The sequence below is a fragment of the Lepidochelys kempii genome, chromosome 1 (assembly GCF_965140265.1).
Source record: "Lepidochelys kempii isolate rLepKem1 chromosome 1, rLepKem1.hap2, whole genome shotgun sequence".
In the NCBI taxonomy this organism is placed as follows: Eukaryota; Metazoa; Chordata; order Testudines; family Cheloniidae; genus Lepidochelys; species Lepidochelys kempii.
In genome coordinates this window covers 351,027,538-351,051,027 of record NC_133256.1, presented here as the reverse complement: position 1 = coordinate 351,051,027, position 23,490 = coordinate 351,027,538, and the positions used below count along the sequence as shown (strand labels likewise).

Genomic DNA, 23,490 nt, shown 5'->3' with positions numbered 1-23,490 from the left:
TGAATTCGAGTTCATGCTCTTGAACTCTGGGTCTTTGTCCCTTCCGCAGCTGTTTCTGGGGCAAACCTGTCGAGACCCTGCCTGCACCCTGCCTCCTGTCTTGGAGGCCACAAGCCTGCAGACCGTACCTTGTCTGCAGCATGTTCCGCCGGGGCCAGGGAAAGCTGGGGACCTTCGGCCCCTTTCCCACGCGCCCTCCCGCATGGCGTTGTTGTCCCACGGGAGGGCTGGGAATGGCAGAAGCAGTGCTTCTCAGCCTCCATCCCACAAAGCAGCTGCAGCCGTACCTGTGTTAGCAAACACTGCGTGATCTCCTGACACCAGACGGTCAGTCCTGGGGACACCACGGCGAGGCCCAGGCAGGCATAACACAAGCGAAAGCAACATCCAACCAAAGTGGCTCAACTCTTTCCTGCGCTGGAAACGTCTCTGGCCAACCAGGGCCTACCCGGCTCGATCAGCCAACAGCCCATTTCCCTGCCCACCCAGTACCTGCAGCCTGGCAGCGACTGGCCCGCCTGAAAGGCTCTTCCCCTCTTATGGGTCACCCTCCCCTTCCAGGACAAGATTGGCTGGTTCCTCTTATTACCCTCCCTCCTGCCCGCTGCCCCCATGACTGCAGTCAGCTCTGCGGTACGGACACAGCACCCTCCCAGTATGCGCGCGACGCCCCAAAGGCATGTGCCTTTGATGAGACGCCGCAGAGGTCTGGTGACGTCTCTACAGCCGCTGGCGGAGGAGACCTCCCTGCCTGCTGCATCGGGGCCTGGCAAGGAACTCACCTGTCAGGCTACAGGGTGACCAGCTGGGCTGCGTTTCTCTTGAGATGAGCATTAATTGCCAAAGGCAATTGCTGGTGATGATGCTTAACCTAAGGCAGTGACAGGCTGAGGCAAATTCCACAGCTCTGCTTCCTTCTTCCTCGCGGCAGACAACAGACTCTCGTTTTGTATCAGTCCGCGACAGCGTCAGCGCCCCGGTTCTGGTGAACACAGGACTGTTGTGGGAGGGTCTTGGCTGCCCAGTGAAAGCCTTGGGCATGCTGAGGTCTGCACAGAGCCTTGGTTGTCTCACAGTTTCATTGACATCTTGGGGCATAGCATCCCATAGTTCTGCAACATTTGCCCCGGGCTCAGTCTTGAGAGCCCCATCTGTGGTCTGCTGGCTGTGACGAATGTCTCGCGCATTCGTCGCACCCACAGAAGTCCAGTTCGGAGCTGCCCACCTTCCCAGGTTGCACAACGTCCTGCTGGCCCCCAGTGGCCTTGTCCCATGGTCATTTTGAGACTCCCCTTGGCGCAAGGGTAACTTGCCAGTTACCGCAGCTGCTGTGCCAGACCCTTGTGTTCTCAGCTGAAGCAAAGGGGATTTTTTCCATGTGTAGATAGCACTTTCCTGACTTTATACCTATCCTAGCTGCATTGGCATCGCTGTTCCCACCATCTCCAGACAGAGAGGAACAGCTCATTCTGAAAAGCCATTGGGGGGAGGCCGCGTGACCCAGGAAAAGGGAGCCAACCATGACACGTTAGCGTCAGGGTCATGTCGCGAACAAACGCGCCCATCTGGCAGGACATCCCGCGCGGCTCGGGATGTGACGTGCTGAGGTGACTGTGATGTCTCATGGCTTCTCAATGCCTTTTGGTAGCTTCTATATAAACTGAGGGCAACGTTTTTGTTTTGGGGTTGGTTTTTTTTAAAGGTGTCGATTTTTTTTTTTTTTGGTCCAGACTAAATTCATTAATTTTTTGTTCTTCATGCTCTTCTCTTTGTATTTCGAGACATTAAAACAAGGAAGACTCAAAATCCTAAACACTTTGCCCCTGATGGTTAAAAGCTTTTCCAGCTACAACCTCATGGAACTGGAAACAAAGTGTGGGTTCATTGTCCAGTCTCACACGCACACATGCCCCTACCTACACACGCACACGCACACACCCTGTTCTTTCACCCAGACAAACTCACCTGTGGGTTTTTGGTTTGGTTTGGTTTGGTTTTTTAAATTTTACAGGGTCAGTTTGACTTCACACCTTATTTTGTATGGATTTTCGGAGATTTCTCCTGCTCCAGAGTCATGGAGGTGTGGCCCGTGCACCTCCTTCCCCTCAACGTTGTGATACACACACCCCACAGAGATCTATGTTTCTTATATTATTATTATTAATTATTATTATTATTATATTATTATTATGTAATAAATTTATAAGAAACCTTTTGTTGTGTTCTGGGCTGCAGCTTTGCTCTTCCTGGCTTGGGACCAGGGTGAGCAGATTGGGGAGCAGCACCCCCGGACAGTGAGTCTGTGGGCATCTGTTTGCACCTTATGACATGCCCAGTCCATGGGGCTGGCTCTGCGCGTGGGGGTAGAACAGTGACACTCAGACCTCAGGAGTTCAGGAGCCAAATGAACCATCAGCATTCCCCAAAGAGCCGCAGGGCTGGGAGTTCGGTGATAGTGCAGTAGAGTCACCTTGAGCCCATATGGCAGGACACATGTCGTTTATCTCGGTCATTCTCACAGCAAACCGACTGGCCAAGTGTTGCTATTTCATCAGCTGCACGTGATTGCTGACAGTAGACGCATCCTGACTGGTCAGTCGCTCAGCCGGGTACGAGTTCACCCAGCGCTTTAACGTCCTGTGCTGCCAAGAGCCCCAGGAGAGATGTTAGGGAGCCACTCGCGGCTCCCGCACTGCAGGCTGAGGCTCTCACTGGGGCAGAATCAACACTCAACCAATACGGGCACAAAACCAGCCCCACCCTGCCCCCCGTCCAACCCCCTGCAGTAAATCCCCGGCAGGCTACAGCGCTTTCTCGCCCGCACCCTGGCCAGCCACGGTCCATCGGCCTGACACCAAGGCCAGGCTGGACCACAGCTTCCCACACCACACTCGAAAGGCTCCCAAATGTGGGCTTTGCTGGGCTGTGGGATGGCATGAAATCCAGGACCAGGGGGCCCTGGGCTGGGACTGTTGGATCCCTGGCTTGGAGCTCAGCCTTCGGGTGAGGACAGACAGCAAGAGCATGCCCAGACAAGCAGACGGGGGTGTGAGCCTGGGACTTCTGACCCAGTCCCTGGAGGTGGTGTACATGGACTGGCCTAAGGAAGGGGCTGGGCCTGCTGTCATCAGCCCAGCACAGTGCAGCAGCAGGGCCCCCCGTGCTCGGCCAGGTGACCTCTATGCAGTGCGCGTGGCCCCAGGGAAAGATCCAGGAGTTTGGGGAGGGCTCCACATTGGCGAGGCAGGAGAGGTTTCCCGCAGGCAGCTGACCCGTGCCCCACAGTCCCTAGCTCGGCGCCTGCACTCCAGGAGCAGAGAGGGTGTCCACATGACCCTCAGGGTCAGCTGGGGGCATTGCCTGCGTTCTCCGCCAGGGTCAGTCACAGCCACTGGGCAGTTCCCCTTCCTGCCAGCAGCACCAGTGCCTGGGCTGCACTGGGCTTCAGCCCCCGCTCCCAGCGTTCAGCCAGCCTCCCTGCTTGGCCAAGCATGGGGGGACCAAGGAAATGGCACAGGCCAGCCAGGACCCAAAGGAGCTGCAGGACTTAGTGTCAGATGCCCAGTTCAGGAACTGGAGCCGAGACCCCTCAGGTGTGTCCCACTAAGGCACCTGCTGGCTGGACCGGAGGGAGCCCTTGCGGGCGGAGGGGGGAATGCCCAGCAAACCCTGCCTAGGGACAAGAGTGGGGCTGGGGGAGCCACCCCATCCGTGGCTGCAAACCAGTCACCAGCCCTTGTGTCTAGCTGCCGCAGCAGAAGCTAAATGCCTCAGCAAGGTACCTGGTCTCCGCCTGCCGTGACCAGGGTGGCCATGTCGCTGCCCTCCCCAGGCCTTACCGAGGGTCAGAGCCTGGTGGAGCCAAGGACACCAGGCTCCTCACCCAGCTTTCACCAGTCATGTGGGCCAACGGCTGCTGAACGAGGCCCAGCCTCCACCAGGGAAACACTGTGCCTGCCACATGCCCCTCCTGCCCTGACATGGGGGCCACAGCACCAGCCTCACAGTAGCCAGCTTCGTGCCTATGGCTGCAAGTTCAGTGCAGGCCTGGGAGCTCAGGCAAGATCTTGGAGGCAGTGCGGGGGGGGCCTGTACCCATGGCTCCTACACTAGGCCACCTGGGGATTCACACATTCACAGACCCTCATCTTGGGGCTGAAAGACCCCAGATGGCTCAGCCAGGGCTCGGCCACACACACACACTGGGATGGGGCTTAGTCACAAACGAATTGTGGCAATGGAAGCAGGCGTGCTCATGCTGCAGCATTGCTGCTGTGCGCTGGAGGGCGGTGCTCAAAGCACCAGGGCCTGTGAGTGCCCAGAGAGCTCCTGGCTAGGTTCCCATGCAGCTGGGCCTAGCCTTGCACAGTGCTAAGCATGAGCTGGCAGAGCAAGGGCACAGCAAGTGAGCCAGGCTGGCTGCCCTGGCTGGAAAGCACCAGGGCAAAGAGATGTGTTCAGACCAACCTGAGAAAATGTACCCAGAGCTGGTGGCCCGGGGACCGTAAACAGGCTGACAGGCATTTCAGAGACAAAACGGCCATAAGCCCCCACCCAGTGTAAATTTGGAGCCAGGCCTCTGACTCCAGCTGAGTGACGCTGGTTTTACAGAGAGAAGTGACTGCGAGCAAGCTCCGGCCCGTCGGGTACAACTCCCTCCTGCAGACATGGCTCTGCAGGGCTCCAAGGGGCCAGTGGGGCCGGAGTCCAGGGCAGGAGCAGGCGGGAATCCAACACGGGCTAGCTGTGCTGGTAGTTGCATGGCCACGCATGTGGCCACCTTGCCATACGTGTAGTTTGCATGTGGCCAGCTCACCAAGGGAACCAGCACGCTCTGTGGATGGTGCCTGGCCTTGTCTCCACTCACCAAGCTGTGGGAGGGCCAAGGCCCAACCCCGGCGGGACCCTGCAGGAAACAGCCGCACTGGCGGAAGAGCCCCCATGTGAAATGACACTGTGAGATCTGTCACGGACTCGCGGGCCCCGTGCTCGCTCAGCTCCGTGCGGACCCCTTCAGTGCGACAGCCCTTCTCGGGGCGGGGCACGCTCTCTCGGGGGGTTAAGCCGTGGGCCCCTCCACCTCCCCTGAGCCGTCAGCACGCCTGTCTCCTGTCTCCTACCGCAGGTGGGGTTGCCAGGGCTCCGGTTTCCGTCCGGCACGCCCAGTCAAACGGGCCCTCGTGGCGCCGGCCAGTACCGCAGCATTCTGGTCGGCTGTGCTAAGGTGCGGCTCCTAGGCGGGGCGGTGGGGGGGGCTCCGTGCATTGCCCCCGCCCTGAGCACCAGCTCCACACGCCCATTGGTCGGGAACCGCGGCCAATGGGAGCTGCGGGGGGGCGGTGCCTGCAGGCGAGAGCAGCACACTGAGCCTCCTGCCCCCCCCCCCTGCCCCGCCTGCCTCGAGCTGGACCCGCTGCTGGCCGCTTCCAGGATGCGGCACAGTGCCAGGACAGATAGGAAGCCTGCCTTAGCCCTGCTGCGCTGCTGACCGGGAGCTCATGCCCAAACCTCCTGCCCCAGCCCTGAGCACCCCCTAAACCCGGAGCCCTCTCCTGCACCCCAAACCCCTCATCCCCAGCCGAACCCCCAGTTAGTGCCCACAGCCCTCCCGCAACGCCAACCCCCTCCCCCAGCTCAGTGAAAGTGAGTGAGGGTGGGGGACAGCGAACCACTGAGGGAGGTGGAATGTAGTGGGGGGGCAGGGCTACAGGGAAGGGGTGGGGCTAGACCGTTGACAACCCTCGCCGTGGGCCCCCTCAGGGAGTCCCCTGGCTCTGGACCCCCGGGGCCTCCACTCCCAGAGGGAATAATGCAACCCTGATCTCTAGACTGGAGTGACGCTCGGGCAGCATAAAACAGGAAGGTTTATTGAGCATCTGAACCGAGCCTAGGAAACTCTCTGGGCCCTTGGCCCTAGCAACCCTCAGTCAGTACATCTAGGTCTCTCCTGCATCCAGGTGGGCTCTGGCTGCTCTCTCACCCCAGTCCAGCCACTCCCTCTTTCCAGCCAATCATCCTAGATCATCTCCCCCAACAGCTTCTCCCCTGTCCTTTGTCTTCGGTCCCAGGCAAACAGGTTGTCTAGGCCTCCTCTCTTCCATCCTTTGTTCCCCACTGGCTGGAACCGGCTGGTCAGGTCACCGGGGTCCTCTCCCCTCAGCCCTTTGTCCTCCCACTGGTCAGAACCGGCTGAGGGCCAAGCTGGGGTGGGCCTCTCGGTCACCAGGTCACCGGTCGCTAGGGTTCCCCATCTCCAGGCACTTGTCTGGGATCCCAGCTGCTAAGCGAGGTCATGCCTGGTCTCCTGCAACAACAAATTTCCTCTCCCACCCCCTTGTTACACACACAGCAAACGGGGAAACTGAGCCCCACACAATGTTCATGCCAAGCACTCGGAAAATCCCCCACTTCGTCCCACTGTCAAGCCCCATTTGCTGTGCCATGTTGGGCTTTGCTCAGTGGCAGCTGGGAACTGGTCTAGGGAGACCGGTGCGGCATGGGGGGTGCGAGTCAGGAAGGCCGTGGGGCAGCAGGCCTGCATGGCATAAGGTTTGGGCTCTGTGCCTGCTGCTGAGGGGCCCCCACCGTCAGACCAGGGGTGCGTGGGCAGCCTGGTGCAGGCCCTGCAGAGGGGAACAGCCCAAGGGGCCAAGCCAGGGACGTCTGTAACCCTGCATGTGTGGTGGGCTGCCTGTGAGGGGGGTCCAGGGGGAGACCCTGCTAGCTACACCCCTGCCCCGACCCGGACAGGCTGGGCTAGGCGGGGCCTGAGCAGGCGGCCCCTTGCCAATGGGCCAGTTACCCACCCGCTAGCTGCCATCCCTTTAGGCTGTGCCTGCTGGGCCCTCCTACAGCTCAGCGGGCCGGGCTGCCCCGGGGCGTGGCGTGATGCTGGAGACCCAGCAGCGTGCCCGGCCAGCTGCCAGGCCCACCCCACGGAGCTGTGCGCTGAGAGGGCTGCAGCTTGCGCCCCCCACCCCCGTGGGCGGTGGCGAGGGGGATGGCGAAGGTGGGGCCCGGCTCTGGCTGCACGCGGACGGATGCCTGGCATAGCTGGGGCCCCGCTGTGACAGGAACCCAAAGGCCCAGCTCAGCGTGGGCCTGATCCCCAGCACCAAAGCCTGGTGTCCCTGGCCTCAGGGCAGCCTCAGCCTGGAACCTGGGCCCTGACTGCATCCGGCAGCTGCTCTTCGTAGCGTTCGCAAAAAGAACAGGAGGACGTGTGGCACCATGGAGACTAACCCATTTATTTGAGCATCAGCTTTCGTGAGCTACCGCTCACTTCATCAGATGCATTCAGCCGTAGCTCACGAAAGCTGATGCTCAAATAAATGGGTTAGTCTCCATGGTGCCACACGTCCTCCTGTTCTTTTTGCGGACACAGACTAACACGGCGGCTCCTCTGAAACCTTCATATCGTTGTTAAACAGCGGCTACCTCCCGCCCCAGAGGTGGCTGCATTTCAGGGGTGGTCGGGCGGGTTGGCCGGCGTGAACTAGAGGGAGGAGCCTAGTCTGCCTGCGCGTGTTACACCCCTTCAGAGGGCCTGAGACAGGACCCCTGGCTGTGCCCCCTCCCCCCGGCGCCCCCGAACGGCTGAGCACACGCAGCCCTCCGCGGCCCGGCGTGGGGTGCCCCGCTGGGCTGCACAGCCCGGCTCTGGGGCGGCTGACAGATGGGCCCAGCCCTCGCGGTCGCACAAGCATATCTTTATTTCTCGAAAGACCCGCCAGGCGGCGGCCGTGAGGGGGAGAATCGTGACCCGGGGTTTTGTACAATCACAGCCGCTCCGGAGGCCCGGGGGGCTCGCGTCGTGGGGCCGGCGTGCGCAGGGCGGCGGGGGGCTATGGGCGCGAAGCGAGCACTGGGCGGAGAGACACGCAGGCTGGCAAGCGACAGGCACAGCAGCGGGGCAGGGAGAGCCGGGCAGAGTTGCTGGGCGCGCGCCCAGAGGGGCCTGACGGCAGCTGCAGGAGCTCAGCTCACAGGCCCTATCGCTCCAGCCGCCCCGGGGCTCCAGCCAGAGCTGGCTTCGTAGCCACGGGCTCGTGACGTGGGCTCTTGGGGTGTCCGATGTAACCGCCCGAGCTGCTCCGGTGGTGGTGCAGGATGGGGGGCCACGAACCAGCCCCCCCGCTCCCTGGTGGCCCCGGCACAGGTGCAAAGCCCCTCCTGCACCCCCGCCCCCAGGCTGCCCCAGAGAGCTCAGACCGGCCCCATCCCCTGGCCGGGCCTGCCCCTGGGCCAGCCCCACGTGGCTACGGCGGGTGCCCTGACAGAGACACATTCCCGGGCAGGGGGCACTGGCCGGGGGGCCAGGCAGGGCACGGCCCTGAGCACGGCAGAGGCCAAGTGGCCCGGGGTCAGGGCCGCACCTTGGGGGGCGGGGGACACAGGTTGCCAGGTGCAGGTGGTGGTGGGGAGGACTTAGCCCAGGGGTTCACATCACTGGGGGGGTCATGGGGGATGAGCCGGCCCAGGGGCCTTTGGGGGGCCTGGGGGGGGGGATGAGTTGGCACGGGGTCATTGGGGGGGGATAAGCTGGCCCAGGGGCCGTTGTGGGGGGTTGTGGGGGATGAGACAGCCGGGGGGAGCAGTGGGGGGGTGAAGCCTGATGTAAAGGCTGGAGGGGCCCAGACCAGGCTCACCTCCGCGCCGGCACCCCTCCCCCACTCCAGGCGTGGCCTCAGGCCCCTTCCCGTGACCTCGGACCCTCAGTGCAGGGTCTGAACAATGAGCCCCCCCCCCCCCCGAGTCAGGTGCCGGCCACGGCCAGAGGGGTGGCCACAGCCACGGAGCGGGCCAGGCAGGGCCCAGCCGGGGGGGCTGGAACAGGTTGTAGAGTGGGGGGGGCAGAAAGCCACTGAACCACCAGCCCCATGCCCCTCCCCCCACTCTGCACTTCCCCAACCCCCTGCCAACTCCCCACTCCCTGAGCTCTCCCTCGCCGGCCCCACCCTCACTCCCTGCGTCCCCCCTCTGCCCCCGCCGGCCCCTCCCCCACTCCCTGTGCTCTCTCCCTCCCCCACTCCCTGCGTCCCCCCTCTGCCCCCGCCGGCCCCTCCCCCACTCCCTGAGCTCTCCCCCCTTTCCCTGCCAGCCCCTCCCCCACTCCCTGCGTCCTCCCTCTGCCCCCGCCAGCCCCTCCCCCACTCCCTGAGCTTTCCCCCTTTCCCTGCCGGCCCCACCCTCACTCCCTGCGTCCCCCCTCTGCCCCCGCCGGCCCCTCCCCCACTCCCTGTGCTCTCTCCCTCCCCCACTCCCTGCGTCCCCCCTCTGCCCCCGTCAGCCCCTCCCCCACTCCCTGAGCTCTCCCCCTTTCCCTGCCAGCCCCTCCCCCACTCCCTGCGTCCTCCCTCTGCCCCCGCCGGCCCCTCCCCCACTCCCTGTGCTCTCTCCCTCCCCCACTCCCTGCGTCCCCCCTCTGCCCCCGCTGACCCCTCCCCCACTCCCTGTGTTCTCTCCCTCCTCCGCCGGCCCCTCCCCCACTCCCTGCATCCCCCTCTGCCCCCGCCGGCCCCTCCCCCACTCCCTGCATCCCCCTCTGCCCCCGCCGGCCCCTCCCCCACTCCCTGCATCCCCCTCTGCCCCCGCCGGCCCCTTCCCCACTCCCTGCATCCCCTCTTTGCCCCCGCCGGCCCCTCCCCCACTCCCTGAGCTCTCCCTCTTTCCCTGCCGGCCCCTCCCCCACTCCCTGCGTCCTCCCTCTGCCCCCGCCGGCCTCCCGCGTCCTCCCTCTGCCCCCGCCGGCCCCTCCCCCACTCCCTGTGCTCTCTCCCTCCCCCGCCAGCCCCTCCCCGGGGAGCCTGCTGCAGGGGGCAGCTGCCCGGCCCAGCCCTTGTGCCCTCCATGCCTTAGCGTGGGTCACTGAGGCAGGTGCCCCTGCGGCGCAGTCTATCCTCAGGCCCCCTGGGCTCCGCTCCCATCAGCCACGGGGGAAGGGGCCGGCCAGGGCTGGGTGCCCCCCGCCAAAGCCTGCCCCGCCTGGGATGGGCCTGCCCTCCAGCCCCAGCTCAGGGAGGAGCAGCCGGCTCTCCGGGCCCCCAGGGAGAAGCAGTGAGGATGGGCAGCGAGTCTGTGCGGGGGGTGGGGGCCGCAGCGTGTGCGGAAGGAGGGTCCAAGCCGGCTGGTTGTGGGGTCAGACAGAGTCTCTGGCCATCTGTGGGGCTAGACGGGGGGCGGAAGCAGGAGCTGCAGTGACTCGCGCCCTTACTCCAGGTAAATGTCCTCTGTGGGGCAGGCGTACTCCAGGTGCTCCTGGTAATATTCCTGAAACGCCCGGCTGCAAGGCAAGGGACACGGTGAGCGGGGGGCAGACAGCACGTGAGCCACGGGCCGGGGCAAACCCCATGGGGGAGGGAGCCACGCCGCACGCCAGCCACGGGTTGGGGCAAACCCCGTGGGGGAGGGGGGCCACGCCGCAGGCCAGCCACGGGTCGGGGCAAACCCCGTGGGTGGGGGGCCCACGCCGCAGGCCAGCCACGGGCCGGGGCAAACCCCGTGGGGGAGGGAGCCACGCCGCACGCCAGCCACGGGTCGGGGCAAACCCCGTGGGGGAGAGGGGCCACGCCACACGCCAGCCACGGGCCGGGGCAAACCCCGTGGGGGAGGGGGGCCACGCCGCAGGCCAGCCATGGGCCGGGGCAAACCCCGTGGGGGAGGGGGCCACACTGCAAGGGCCGGGGCAAACCCTGGGACCCCATAACTCCAGCTCCCAGGTTCCCCCTGCTCCCTCTGTAGCTCAGCTCCCAGCCCCCCCTTCCCGCAGGCCCCCTACCCCAGCTCACCCGACACACTCGGCGACATGCCGCATGGACTCCTGGGAGACGAAGACGTGGCAGGCGAAGCGGCTGAGCACGGGATGTTTGGTGATGAACCCGAAGTAACTGCAGCACAAAGGGAGCATCAGAGCAGAGCCCCAGAGAGGCACCAGGGCCGGCCTGCTTGCTGTGCGGTGATCAGACCCCAGGAGCCCAGGGCTGCCCCACGGGGCTGTAGGGAAGTCAGCAGAGGGGCTGGAGAAGACCCATGATCCCCAAAGCCCCCCTCGCACCCCAGTTTTGCACAACAGCAGACAAGATTCAGGAGCCGAAGCAACTGCAGTAAACTATTGCCATGGTTCAGGGATGGGACCCCCCCGCATCTCAGCACATCGGGGAGAGGGGCTCCGGGGGGCACAGGCTGGGGGGGCAGAGGCGGGGAGGGCTCTGGGGGGCACAGGCTGGGCGGGGGCAGAGGCGGGGGGCGGCTCCGGGGGGCACAGGCTGGGCGGGGGTAGAAGTGGGGAGGGGCTCCGGGGGGCACAGGCTGGGGGGGGCAGAGGCGGGGGGGGCTCCAGGGGGCACAGGCTGGGCGGGGGGGGGCTCCGGGGTCAGAGGCTGGGCGGGGTCGGAGGCATGGGAGGCTCCCGGGGGCACAGGCTGGGCGGGGGCAGAGGCAGGGGGCTCCAGGGTGCACAGGCTGGGCGGGGGCAGAGGCGGGGGGGTTCCAGGGGGCACAGGCTGGGCGCGGGCAGAGGCGGTGGGTGGCTCCGGAGGGCACAGGCTGGGTGGGGGGGGGCTCCAGGGTCAGAGGCTGGGCAGGGCCAGAGGTGTGGGAGGCTCCCGGGGGCACAGGCTGGGTGGGGGCAGAGGCAGGGGGGCTCCAGGGTGCACAGGCTGGGCGGGGGCACAGGCTGGGCGGGGGCAGAGGCGGGGGGGCTCCGGGGGGCACAGGCTGGGCGCGGGCAGAGGCGGTGGGTGGCTCCGGAGGGCACAGGCTGGGCGGGGGCAGAGGCGGGGGGGCTCCGGGGTCACAGGCTGGGCAGGGGCAGAGGCGGGGGGGCTCCCGGGGTCACAGGCTGGGCGGGGGCAGAGGCGGGGGGGCTCCGTGGGGCACAGGCTGGGCAGGGCAGGGTAGGATGAGTGTGTTGGGCTGGAGGCCATCTCCAGAGCCCTGACCCTGGGTAACCAGCTGCTGCACTGTGCTGCTGGTTTGCCCCGTTCCCTGCCGGGCGGGGGCCTCTCACCAGCTGTTCCTGGGGTGGCAGCCGCAGAAGGAGATGTTCTTCATCTGGAAGAAGTGGCTGCATCGCTCCAACTGAAAAGGAAGCAGCAGTCAGAGACGATCTGAGCCCTGCCGCCCCCTCTAGTGAGAGGGCGCCCCGTCCTTCTGTCTGTCAGACCCCCACGCCCTCGTCAGAGCGTCTCTTCCCCCGTTGTACCAGCTTTAGCCTTATTCGGTGTGTGTCTAACTCTCCCGCTTTCACCTCCTGTCTGACACATGACCCCCTCTGGCCCCCCACTCTCTCCGCCTCGGGCCGGGCCCCGTCTCTCCACTCGGACCGGGCCCTTTCAAAGCCTTCTTCTGTCAGACATGGGGACAAGGGTTTGGCCTGTGTCACTGTCACTCCAGTTCCTGCCCCTGGCCTGGCTCCAGCTAGCCAAATTTCCTGTTGCTGCAACTCGGTCTGATCCTTGTGCACTTCCTGCATGAGGCCGTGGGCACCCCTTGCCACGCTTCAGACCATTTCTCCAGTTTGTCCAGATCCGTTTGAATTTTAATCCTATCCCTCAAAGCACTTGCAACCCCTCCCAGCTTGGTATCATCCACAAACTTTATAAGTGTACTCTCTATGTCATTATCTAACTCATTGATGAAGATATTGAACAGAACCAGACCCAGAACCGATCCCTGCGGGACCCCACTCGTTCTGTCCTTCCAGCCTGACTGTGAACCACTGATGACTACCCTCTGGGAATGGTTTTCAACCCTTTATGCACCCACCTTAGAGTAGCTCTATTGCATTTCCCTAGTTTGTGTATGAGAAGGTCATTTGAGACCATATGAAAAGCCTTACCAAAGTCAAATTATACCACTTCTACCGCTTCCCCCCTCTCGACAAGGCTTGTTACCCTGTCAAAGAAAGCTATCAGGTTGGTTTTACAGGATTTGTTCTTGACAAATCCATGCTGACTGTTACTTATCACCTCATTATCTTCTAGGTGTTTGCAGCCAATCATCCAGCCAACGGCCGCTGCCCCCGCCCCATCCCAGAGCTCCCCACCCACCCTCACCTCGTCGTCCCGGCTGTACTCATTCACGGTCAGGATCAGCTTGATGCCCTGCAGCATTATCTCCAGGTCACAAGTGGCCGGTGGGCGCAAATGCACCGTCAGCTTCCTGGTGGTGGCGATCTGGAAATGCCCAGGGAGAGTGTAAGCGGGAGGAAGGGGCCAGGCTGGAGCAATGGAAACAGGCTGCTAGTCAGGAATAGCCGAGATGGCCGCACGCACTGGACCCACCTTCTGCAGGCATGCTTCCCACCGTCCAGTGCCCCCGGCAGCCAGGCCAGACAGGAGTTGCCAGAAGCTCCCCCGCAGCTAGCACTCCTGCCCCACTCCCTGCAGTGCCGCTCGAGTCAGAAACTTATTCTGATCCCCTGGGTAACTGTCACAGAGTGTGGGGTAGTCTGGGGCCTGCACCCCTCTTCCTGAGATTCACTCTCAGCCAGCCAGTAAAAGGGAAGGCTTATTGGACAATAGGAACACAGTCTAAAACAGAGCTTGTGGGTACAACCAGGACCCCTCAGTCAAGTCCTTCTGGGGGGCAGGGAGCTTAGACCCCAGCCCTGGGGTTCCCTGCATTCCACCACCCAGCCCAAAACTGAAACCAAAACCCCACCAGCAGGCTCCCTCCTGCAGCCTTTGTCCAGTTTCCCGGGCAGAAGTGTTACCTCCCCCTCCCCGTCCTGGCTCAGGTGACAGGCTCTCAGGTCTCCCCTCCCCAGGGCACATTCCCAGGTCAACACTCCCCCCTCCCTGCTGAGTCACATCGTCACATCTCTCCCCCCTTCGAGACTGAACTGAGCGGGGTCACGCTGACCAGCGACCCGGGGAAGTTCGGGGCCCCCTCTCCGGGACAGCGCATCCGCTATCAGGTTGGCACTTCCCTTCACGTGGACCACGTCCATGTCGTAATCCTGCAGGAGCAGGCTCCACCTCAGGAGTTTGGCGTTGGCTCCTTTCATCTGGTGCAGCCAGGTCAGGGGAGAGTGGTCGGTGTAGACGGTGAAGTGTCGCCGGAGGGGAAAGGGCTCTAGTTTCTTGAGGGCCCACACCAGGGCCAGGCACTCCTTCTCGATGGTCGCGTAGTGTTGCTCCCGGGGTAGCAACTTCTTGCTCAGGTACACGATGGGGTGTCTCTCCCCCTTTTCATCCTCCTGCATTAACACCACCCCCAGTCCCGTGTCGGAGGCGTCGGTGAACACCATAAAGGGCTTGTCAAAGTCTGGGTTTGCCAGAACTGGGCCACTGACCAGAGCCTCCTTCAGCACCTGGAAAGCCTCCTGGCACTGCTCGGTCCAGACCACCTTGTCTGGCTTCCCCTTCTTGCATAGCTCAGTGATGGGGGTGGCTATGGCGCTAAAGTGGGGCAAAAACCTTCGATAGTATCCTGCCATCCCAATAAAGGCTTGGACCTGCTTTTTGGTGTGGGGAGCGGGCCAGTCTCTGATCACCTCCACCTTAGCTGGTTCCGGCTTTAGGCAGCCGCTCCCCACCCGATGGCCCAGGTAAGATACTTCCGCCATTCCCACCTTGCACTTCTCCGCTTTTACAGTCAGACCAGCCCCCTGGAGTCGGTCCAGCACTTGTCTAACCTGGGACACCTGGTCCTCCCAGGTCTGGCTAAAGACACAGATGTCATCAATATATGCCACGGCAAAAATCTCCATCCCCCTCAGGAGCTGGTCCACTAGGCGCTGGAAGGTGGCCGGCGCTCCCTTGAGGCCGAAAGGCAGGGTCAGGAACTCAGAGGGGTGATAAAGGCTGATTTCAGCCAGGCATCTGCATCCAGCGGCACTTGCCAGTAGCCCTTTGTAAGGTCCATGGTGGTGAGGTACCGAGCTCCTCCCAGCTTGTCTAGGAGCTCGTCCGGCCTGGGCACGGGGTAGGCATCCGATACAGTGATGGCATTGAGCTTCCGATAGTCCACACAGAACCGGACCGACCCATCCTTTTTGGGGACCAGCACCACCGGCGAGGCCCAAGGGCTGGCCGATGGCTGGATCACCCCCAAAGCCAGCATGTCCCGGACCTCTCTTTCCAGGTCCTGAGCAGTTTTCCCTGTGACTCGGAAGGGGGAGCATCTTATCGGCGGGTGCGACCCTGTCTGCACCCAGTGGACAGTCAGATTAGTGCGTCCAGGCTGGTTGGAAAACAGCGGTCGGTACGGATGCAGCACCCCCCTGACCTCAGCTTGCTGGGCAGGGGTTAGCTGATCCAAGAGGGGAATTGTTTCCAGGGGGGAACCAGCTCTGGTCCCAGGGAATAGATCTACTAAAGGGTTGTCTCCCTGCTCCTCCCACTGTCCACACACGGCCAACACCACATTCCCCCTGGCATAATATGGCTTCATCATATTCACATGGCACACCCGGCGGTGGTGCGCCCGGTTCGACAGCTCCACCACAGTTTACCTCGTTTAGCTGCTTGACGACCTTGAAAGGGCCCTCCCAGGCGGCCTGTAGTTTGTTCTTTCTCACAGGGATGAGAACCATCACCGGATCCCCGGTGGCGTAGGCACGGGCCCGTGCCCTGCGGTCATACCAGACCTTCTGCTTCCTCTGGGTTCGGGCCAGATTCTCCCTGGCCAGGCCCATGAGTTCAGCCAGTCTCTCTCGGAAGATCAGGACATACTCCACCACTGACTCTCCATCGGGAGTGGCCTTCCCCTCCCACTCGTCTCTCATCAGGTCCAGGGGGCCCCTCACCCTCCTTCCATATAACAGTTCGAAAGGCGAAAATCCGGTAGACTCCTGGGGCACCTCCCTGTACGCGAACAGCAGGTGAGGTAAGTACTTGTCCCAATCCTGCGGGTGCTGGTTCATAAAGGTTTTCAGCATCATCTTTAGCGTCCCATTGAACCTCTCCACCAGCCCATTGGACTGGGGGTGATAAGCTGAGGCCCAGTCGTGCCGGACCCCACATTTCTCCCACAAGCACCGGAGCAGGGCCGACATGAAGTTGGAGCCTTGGTCTGTCAAGACTTCCTTGGGGAACCCCACTCGGCTGAAAATGGTCAGGAGCGCGTCGGCCACGGTGTCGGCTTCAATGGAAGCTAAGGGCACTGCCTCGGGGTAGCGGGTGGCAAAATCTACCACCACCAGAATGTATTTCTTCCCCGACCGGGTCGTCCTGCTGAGAGGCCCCACGATGTCCATGGCCACCTTCTGGAAAGGCTCCTCTATGATGGGCAAAGGTCTCAAAGCTGCTTTCCCCTTGTCCCGGGCCTTCCCCACCCTCTGACAGGGGTCACAGGATCGGCAATACTGCCGGACCGTGGTAAAGACCCCGGGCCAGTAAAAGTTCTGTAGCAACCTCTGCCGGGTGCGCCGGATTCCCTGGTGCCCTGCGAGGGGGATGTCATGGGCCAGGGACAGGAGCCTGCGGCGATACTTCTGGGGGACCACCAGCTGCCTCCTGATCCCACAGGACTCTACTTCCCTTGTGGGAGCCCATTCTCGGTACAGGAACCCCTTCTCCCACAGGAACCTCTCCTGGCAGCCTCTCCTCATGGTCCGTACCACCCTGAGGTCGGCCAGGTCCCTGAGCTTCCACAAGGAGGGATCTTTCCTCAACTCGGCCTGGAACTCAGCGGCTGGGGAAGGGACGGGGCCCGGTTCCCCCTCAGTGGCCAGGTCTGAGGCCTCAGCCTCTCTGAGCCGGGCCCCTCGGCCCTCCCTCCCCACCAGGGTAGGGTCCTGAGCCTCTGGTGTGGTACCCTCCCCGAGGTCAGGGCGCAGTGCCCCTCGCCGGCTCTGGCTACGGGTCACAACTAGGGCGGTCTGGGGCTTGCTTGGCCAGTCCTCTGGGTTCCCCCCATCAAAACCTCAGTGGGCAAATGGTGGTGCACCCCCACATCCTTGGGGCCCTCCCTGGCCCCCCATTTCAGGTGTACCCTTGCCACGGGCACCTTAAATGGGGTCCCGCCCACCCCTGTCAGGGTCAGGTAGGTGTTGGGCACCACCCGATCTGGGGCCACCACCTCGGGCCAGGCCAGCGTCACCTCCGCGCCCGTATCCCAGTATCCATTGACCTTCCTCCCATCCACCTCCAGGGGAACAAGGCACTCTCTCCGGAGGGACAGCCCCGCGCCCACCCTGTAAACTGAGCACCCTGAGTCCAGAGCCTCCAGCCCTCTGGCGGAGCTGGCCTGGGGTACTCTTCCCTCCTGAGCAGGTGGTAAACTGGTAGCCCCCCTTCCCTGGGTCGTCTGCCCCTCGTCCAGCTGGGTCCCTACCCAGTTAACCCTGGGTAGGTTGGGTCTGTTCAGTCTGTCCCTGAGCCTGGGGCACTGGGACCGTATGTGGCCTCTCTGGCCACAGTGATAGCAGCTCAGGTCACGTTGGTCCCCTCGAGTGGGTCGGAAGGGCCCAATGCCAGGCGTTCCCCTTTGGAGGGGGTTCTCCCTATTTCCCTGGTGGGAGGTCCCATGGTGACTCTCTCTCTGCATTGGGGGGGCCTGTTCTTTTGGGACTCCTCCCTGCTACCCCCTGACCGACTGTTCACAAACTCGTCGGCCAGCTGCCCTGCGTGCTGGGGGTTCTCGAGCTTTTTGTCCACCAGCCACAGCCTCAGGTCGGAAGGGCACTGATCATACAGTTGCTCCAGTACGATTAGGTCAAGCAGGTCCTCTTTAGCTCGGGCCCCAGCTGTCCACTTGCGGGCATACCCCTGCATCCGGTTGACCAGTTGTAGGTAGGTGACCTCAGGCGTTTTACGCTGACTCCAGAACCTTCTCCGGTACATCTCGGGGGTCAGCCCAAACTCACGGAGCAGGGCCTGTTTGAACAGTTCATAGTCCCCTGCCTCCACCCCTGTCATCCGGCTGTACACCTCCACGGCTTTGGGGTCCAGTAAGGGGGTGAGGAACTGGAGCCTGTCTGCAGGGTCAACCCTGTGCATCTTGCAGGCATTCTCAAAGGCCGTCAGGAAGCTATCTATGTCCTCCCCCTCCTTCCGCTGGGCCAGGAAGCACTTATCAAAGCTCCCTGCAGTCTTGGGTCCCCCCTCACTCACTGCAGCCGCGGCCCCACTGCTCCTCAGCCTGGCCAGCTCCAGTTCATGCTGTCTCTGCTTCTCTTCATGCTGGCATTGTTTCTCCTTCTCCTCCTGCTCATGCTGATGTTGCTTCTCCTCATGCTGATGCTGCTTTTCATGATCCTCCAGCTCTCTCATAGAATCATAGAATATCAGGGTTGGAAGGGACCCCAGAAGGTCATCTAGTCCAACCCCCTGCTCGAAGCAGGACCAATTCCCAGTTAAATCATTTTCATCTCCCTCTCCCATTCCAGCCGCCTCCGCTCCAGGGATGGGGAGCTCCGCCGGGAGGATCCCCTGCTGGCTGCCGGGGTCAGAGTGCCCTCGGTATTCGCTGGGCTTCCCCCAACCCCTCCCCTAGGTACAGTCTGACCCCTCGGCAGCAGTCTGACCCCTCCCAGCCCGGTCAGGCCCCAGGGCCCACGCTGCGTCCGACAGGCGGCTTCCCTCCGGGACAGGGATCGGGTCATCCAAGTGATCCTTCTCCTCCAACTGGGCAATCAGCTGTTCCTTGGTGGACCTCCCGATGCGCAGCCCCCTCTGCCTGCACAGCTCCACCAGGTCGCTCTTAAGGCGTTTAGCGTACATCTCCCTGCTGGCCACTCACAGGCCAGGCAGCTTTCCACGGTTTCCAGGGAGAACCCCTCGTGTGCCGGTCCTTCTTGAGGTCACCACCTCTTTGCCAGGGTCGAGCTGCTGACTCCTCCGCCCATGGGACCGCTCGCTGCAATCCCCCGGGGGACCCTGTTACTGCAACAGTCCTTCTCTCTGGTCACACACTCCCAGGGGTTAACCGCCCCCTGAAACCGTCTCTCTCTGGATCTTCAGCACGCCTGGTCCCTGTCAATCCCCCTTCGTTTTACTGCTCCCCAGTCACTTACTGCAGGAAGCGCCGTTCACGGGGTGCAGTACATCCCACCTCTGCCACCAGTTGTCACGGAGTGTGGGGGAGTCCAGGCCCTGCACCCCTCTTCCTGGGATCCACTGAGACTCTCAGCCAGCCAGTAAAACAGAAGGTTCATTGGACAACAGGAACACAGTCCAAAACAGAGCTTGTGGGTACAACCAGGACCCCTCAGTCAAGTCCTTCTGGGGGAGCAGGGAGCTGAGACCCCAGTCCTGGGGTTCCCTGTGTTCCTCCACCCAGCCCCAAACTGAAACTAACCCCCCCCCCCCAGCAGGCTCCCTCCTGCAGCCTTTGTCCAGTTTCCCAGGCAGAGGTGTTATCTCCCCCTCCCCTTCCTGGCTCAGGTGACAGGCTCTCAGGTCTCCCATCCCCAGTGAAACTCCCCTGCCACATTCCCAGGTCAACACTCTCCCCTCCCTGCTGCGTCACAGTAACACCGACCAGAGACCCTCGCCCCGTGCTTCCTGCATCCAGCCCAACCCTTCTGGCCGAGTGTCTCTGAGACAGACCCACCCGATCTCCGAGTGAGGGAGCAGCCATCAGTGGTTAATTGCCCTCACTGGTAAAAGCGGGCCCCTATTTCCAGGTGAATGGGCCTCGCTCCAAGCTGCCAGCCACTGGATTTGTTGCGTCTTTGCTAGACTCAAGAGCTGTCAGCTAGCAAAACCCTTCTCCCAAGGGAGATACTCGTAAACAGACTGGGACCAAGTCACCCCTTCACCTTCTTTGTTGAGCTAACCAGAGGGAGCCCCTGTTGGTTCTCCCTCTAAGGCGGGTTTCTCACCCTTTAGTCATTCTCCTGGCTCTTCTCTGGACCCTCTCCAGTTTCTCCACACCCTTTCGATGAGTGGACATGAGAACTGGGCCCCGCCTGCCCGGGGACTGTCTGACTTGTGGGGGTCGGACCTCTGCGCGACTCACTCCTCTGCCGCTGGTAGGGCTGGGGACTGCGCTGCCTTTCTTAGTGACCCACCACCCTGGGAGCTCGCACAGGGCTGCTGGAACGAGGGTGCTGGGCTGCGGCAGGCTTGGAGTAATAATAGCAACCAGATGCCTGGCTTCCATCACCCACAGGGCCCGTGGCTTTGTTCAATGGCTTTCGGCTCCCACGGGTGACCAGACGACCCGATGTTAGGGGCTTTGTCTTCAGTAGGGAACTATTTCCCTCCCCCATCCTGATGTTTCACATTTTCTGTCTAGTCACCCTACAGCGCCCCAGAGCTCACGTTCAGCTGGTTTCCACCACGACCTGTAGCCCCTGGCAGAGTCACTGCTTTGCAAAGTACAGTGCTCCCACAGCCAGGGCTCCTGCCCCATTCCCTACAGTGCCCCTGGCTGGGACTGGGGTAGCTGGGAGCGCCCCCCACATCCAGTGCTCCTGCCCCATTCCCTACAGTGCCCCTGGCTGGGACTGGGGTAGCTGGGAGCACCCCCCACAGCCAGGGCTCCTGCTCCATTCCCTACAGTGCCCCTGGCTGGGACTGGGGTAGCCGGGAGCGCCCCCCACATCCAGTGCTCCTGCCCCATTCCCTACAGTGCCCCTGGCTGGGACTGGGGTAGCCGGGAGCGCCCCCACAGCCAGGACTCCTGCCCCATTCCCTACAGTGCCCCTGGCTGGGACTGGGGTAGCCGGGAGCGCCCCCACAGCCAGGACTCCTGCCCCATTCCCTACAGTGCCCCTGGCTGGGACTGGGGTAGCCGGGAGCGCCCCCCACAGCCAGGGCTCCTGCCCCATTCCCTACAGTGCCCCTGGCTGGGACTGGGGTAGCCGGGAGCGCCCCCACAGCCAGGACTCCTGCCCCATTCCCTACAGTGCCCCTGGCTGGGACTGGGGTAGCCGGGAGCGCCCCCACAGCCAGGACTCCTGCTCCGTTCTTCACAGCACCCCCTGCTGGGAGAGGCTGAGACTGGGGTGGCTAGGAGACCCCTCCCCACAAGCCCAGAGCTCCTGGGTTATAACAGCAATTCCCTGGGAAGTACAAAGTCCCTTGATTCCAGCGACCCACGTTGCTTGGCCCGCCCCCTGCGGAGCTGTTGCCTCACCTTCTGCATGGCTGCACACAGGATGCCATTCCCCTGGTGGTGTGGGACCTCCACAGAGCCCAGAAACTGCACGTTGAACCTCTCCACCCAGCCAGGGTTCCTCTTCAGACCTGAAAACAGAGTCATGCAAGCCCTGGAGAAAACCATCAGCACCAAAGGGTTGTGGGGGGGGGTTTGAGGCCTTATCCCAGCCAGCAGCGCCCCGCTGAGTGGGGGGGAGCCAGAGGCATTGGACGCACTCAGCCGGAGGCAGGGTTGCAGGATACCTGCGGATGGGCTGGGCACTGGGGAGCGCTGGAGTCCCGGCTGGCAGAAGCATACACATCAGAGACAGGAAGAGCCCACTGGGTACGTTCTCTAGTGCCCTGCCCTAGGGACCCCCACTTCCTCCCAGTGCCATTCAGTGCCAAGGCACTTCAGCCCCCTCCTCCTAGATACCCCTCGCGCCACCCGAGACACCTCGTCCCTCCCTGGGGGGTCGCGCCCCCCTGTGCAACCTGCAGACAGCTATCATCTCCCTGAGACACAGGGGTGCCTAAAGGCCTGTAGCCCGCGGGGCCCTGCGGTGGCTACACCCAATGCGGCGGCCGTCGCTGTCCCCTCCCACAGCAGACACGACCTCAGAGAGAGGGAACCAGCGAGGGAGCACAGATCAGCCCCCCGCCAGCCGGCCCGCCCAGCCTCTACGCGCTGCGCCCACTTTCTCAGACTCTCACTGGCAAGAAGCCGCCCAGAGCAGAGCGGGGCCCAGGTGCCATCCAACCCTATGGGCAGGGACTGTCCCCGCCCAGCTCCCCCACAGGAGGCCTCTGCAAAAGCTGCCCCATAACAGCAGTGCCCTTTCCCCCCGCTGCCGCCCCAGCAAACGCCTGACCACAGTGCTGCCCCCTCAGACACTCTCAGCCAGGCCTGCTCCTGGCTTCCTCCTCCCTCTGAGGACATGGGCTGACTCCTGGGTTGTTCCTGCCCAGGGCTCTGACCTCTCGCAGCCCCGCTGGGTTCCCAGCTTCTCCTGGTTTAGAATCGTAGGACTGGAAGGGACCTCGAGAGGTCAAGTAGTCCAGTCCCCTGCACTCCTGGCAGGCCTATTATCTAGCCCAACCCTGACAGGTGTTTGTCTAACCTGCTCTTAAAAATCTCCACAACCTCCCTGGGCAATTTTTCCCAGGGCTTAACCACCCTGACGCTGGGAAGCTTTTCCTAATGTCCAACCTAAACCACCCTTGCTGAAATTTAAGCCCATTGCTTCTTGTCCTGTCCTCAGAGGTTAAGGAGAACAATTTTTCTCCCTCCTCCTTGTAACCACCTTTTATTTACTTGATTTAGTATCATCTGTACGTGTCAGCAACAGGCTAGTGAAGATGCTAAACAAGCCTGGACCTAACAGAGACCCCACAAGGCTCTGCTCCCAGCTTCCCTATCGTCTGTTCTCCACGGGCTACTCCCTGCTGGAGCCCCGGCTCTGCATCCCGCGTGCCCGGGTGGGAGGGCAGGGCTCCTGTACTTGGTCTGGTGCGATAATGGGGCAAAAACGTACCCCAACTATGAGCTCAGATGCAGAGGGAGGGCAAGTTTATAATGTGGCATATTAAGCAGTGACAACAAATGTCGGTGGGGAAAGGGGCAGAAAAGAGAGTGACTGAATTAGCCCAAGGGAAATGGGCTCCTGGCAGAACTCCCGGGCCGGGTTAAGATCCTGCCTGCTGCAAGAGAAGTGTGGGACTGGAAATCCGGGCACTGAAATTGGTGTGCTGGAAATTCGATCTAACTGGAGCACACAACAACAAGGGGCTATTCCGCCTTCACCGGCTTCTGGGGTCCTTAGAGATGGGAGGGAGGGGGAAAATGACCAGGGGGGAGCTGCTGGGTTCCATGATGCTGGATGACTGACAGACGAGTACAGGAAGCAGCAAACTTCCCAATCATGGCTGCACCTCCCACCATCTCCTGGGACCCCAGACTTCCCTCATCCTGATCCTTACAGGAGGCCTGATCAGAATGGGCTGGAGGGTGGGACCCAGATGACATCACCATTGTCACTGGCTCCAGCCTAATCCTGGACACTGCTTGGGACATGAGACGTCATCTCCCCCGTTCCCACAAAGCATGTCCTGTTCCTTCCTGCCTCGGTTCTCCTCTTTCCTCTCCCGCTCCTGTTCCTCCCCCGCCTTGGTTCCCCTCTTTCCTCTTCCGCTCCTGTTCCTTCCCGCCTCAGTTCTCCTCTTTCCTCTCCCGCTCCTGTTCCTCCCCCGCCTCGGTTCCCCTCTTTCCTCTCCCGCTCCTGTTCCTCCCCCGCCTCGGTTCCCCTCTTTCCTCTCCCGCTCCTGTTCCTCCCCCGCCTCGGTTCCCCTCTTTCCTCTCCCGCTCCTGTTCCTCCCCCGCCTCGGTTCCCCTCTTTCCTCTCCCGCTCCTGTTCCTTCCTCCCCTCGGTTCTCCTCTTTCCTCTCCCGCTCCTGTTCC

At 62.5% G+C, this 23,490-nt stretch overlaps 1 protein-coding gene across 3 annotated transcripts in view; it reads right to left on the bottom strand.

The window, feature by feature from the left end:
• Positions 1–9,768: 9,768 nt before the first annotated feature.
• MAPK8IP2 (mitogen-activated protein kinase 8 interacting protein 2) overlaps positions 9,769–23,490 on the bottom strand; it is a 62,631-nt gene continuing 48,909 nt past the window's right edge. For 2 of the 3 annotated variants that reach the window (XM_073329050.1, XM_073329051.1), the window contains 5 exons: positions 21,031–21,140; positions 13,056–13,175; positions 12,008–12,078; positions 10,788–10,886; positions 9,769–10,282 (listed from right to left, as the gene is read on the bottom strand). In XM_073329050.1, the coding sequence (XP_073185151.1) occupies positions 10,210–10,282; positions 10,788–10,886; positions 12,008–12,078; positions 13,056–13,175; positions 21,031–21,140 (473 nt within the window). In that variant the 3' untranslated portion in view covers positions 9,769–10,209. Of the gene's footprint in view, positions 10,283–10,787; positions 10,887–12,007; positions 12,079–13,055; positions 13,176–21,030; positions 21,141–23,490 lie in introns of those variants that run through there. The other variant, XM_073329052.1, reaches the window with a different exon arrangement.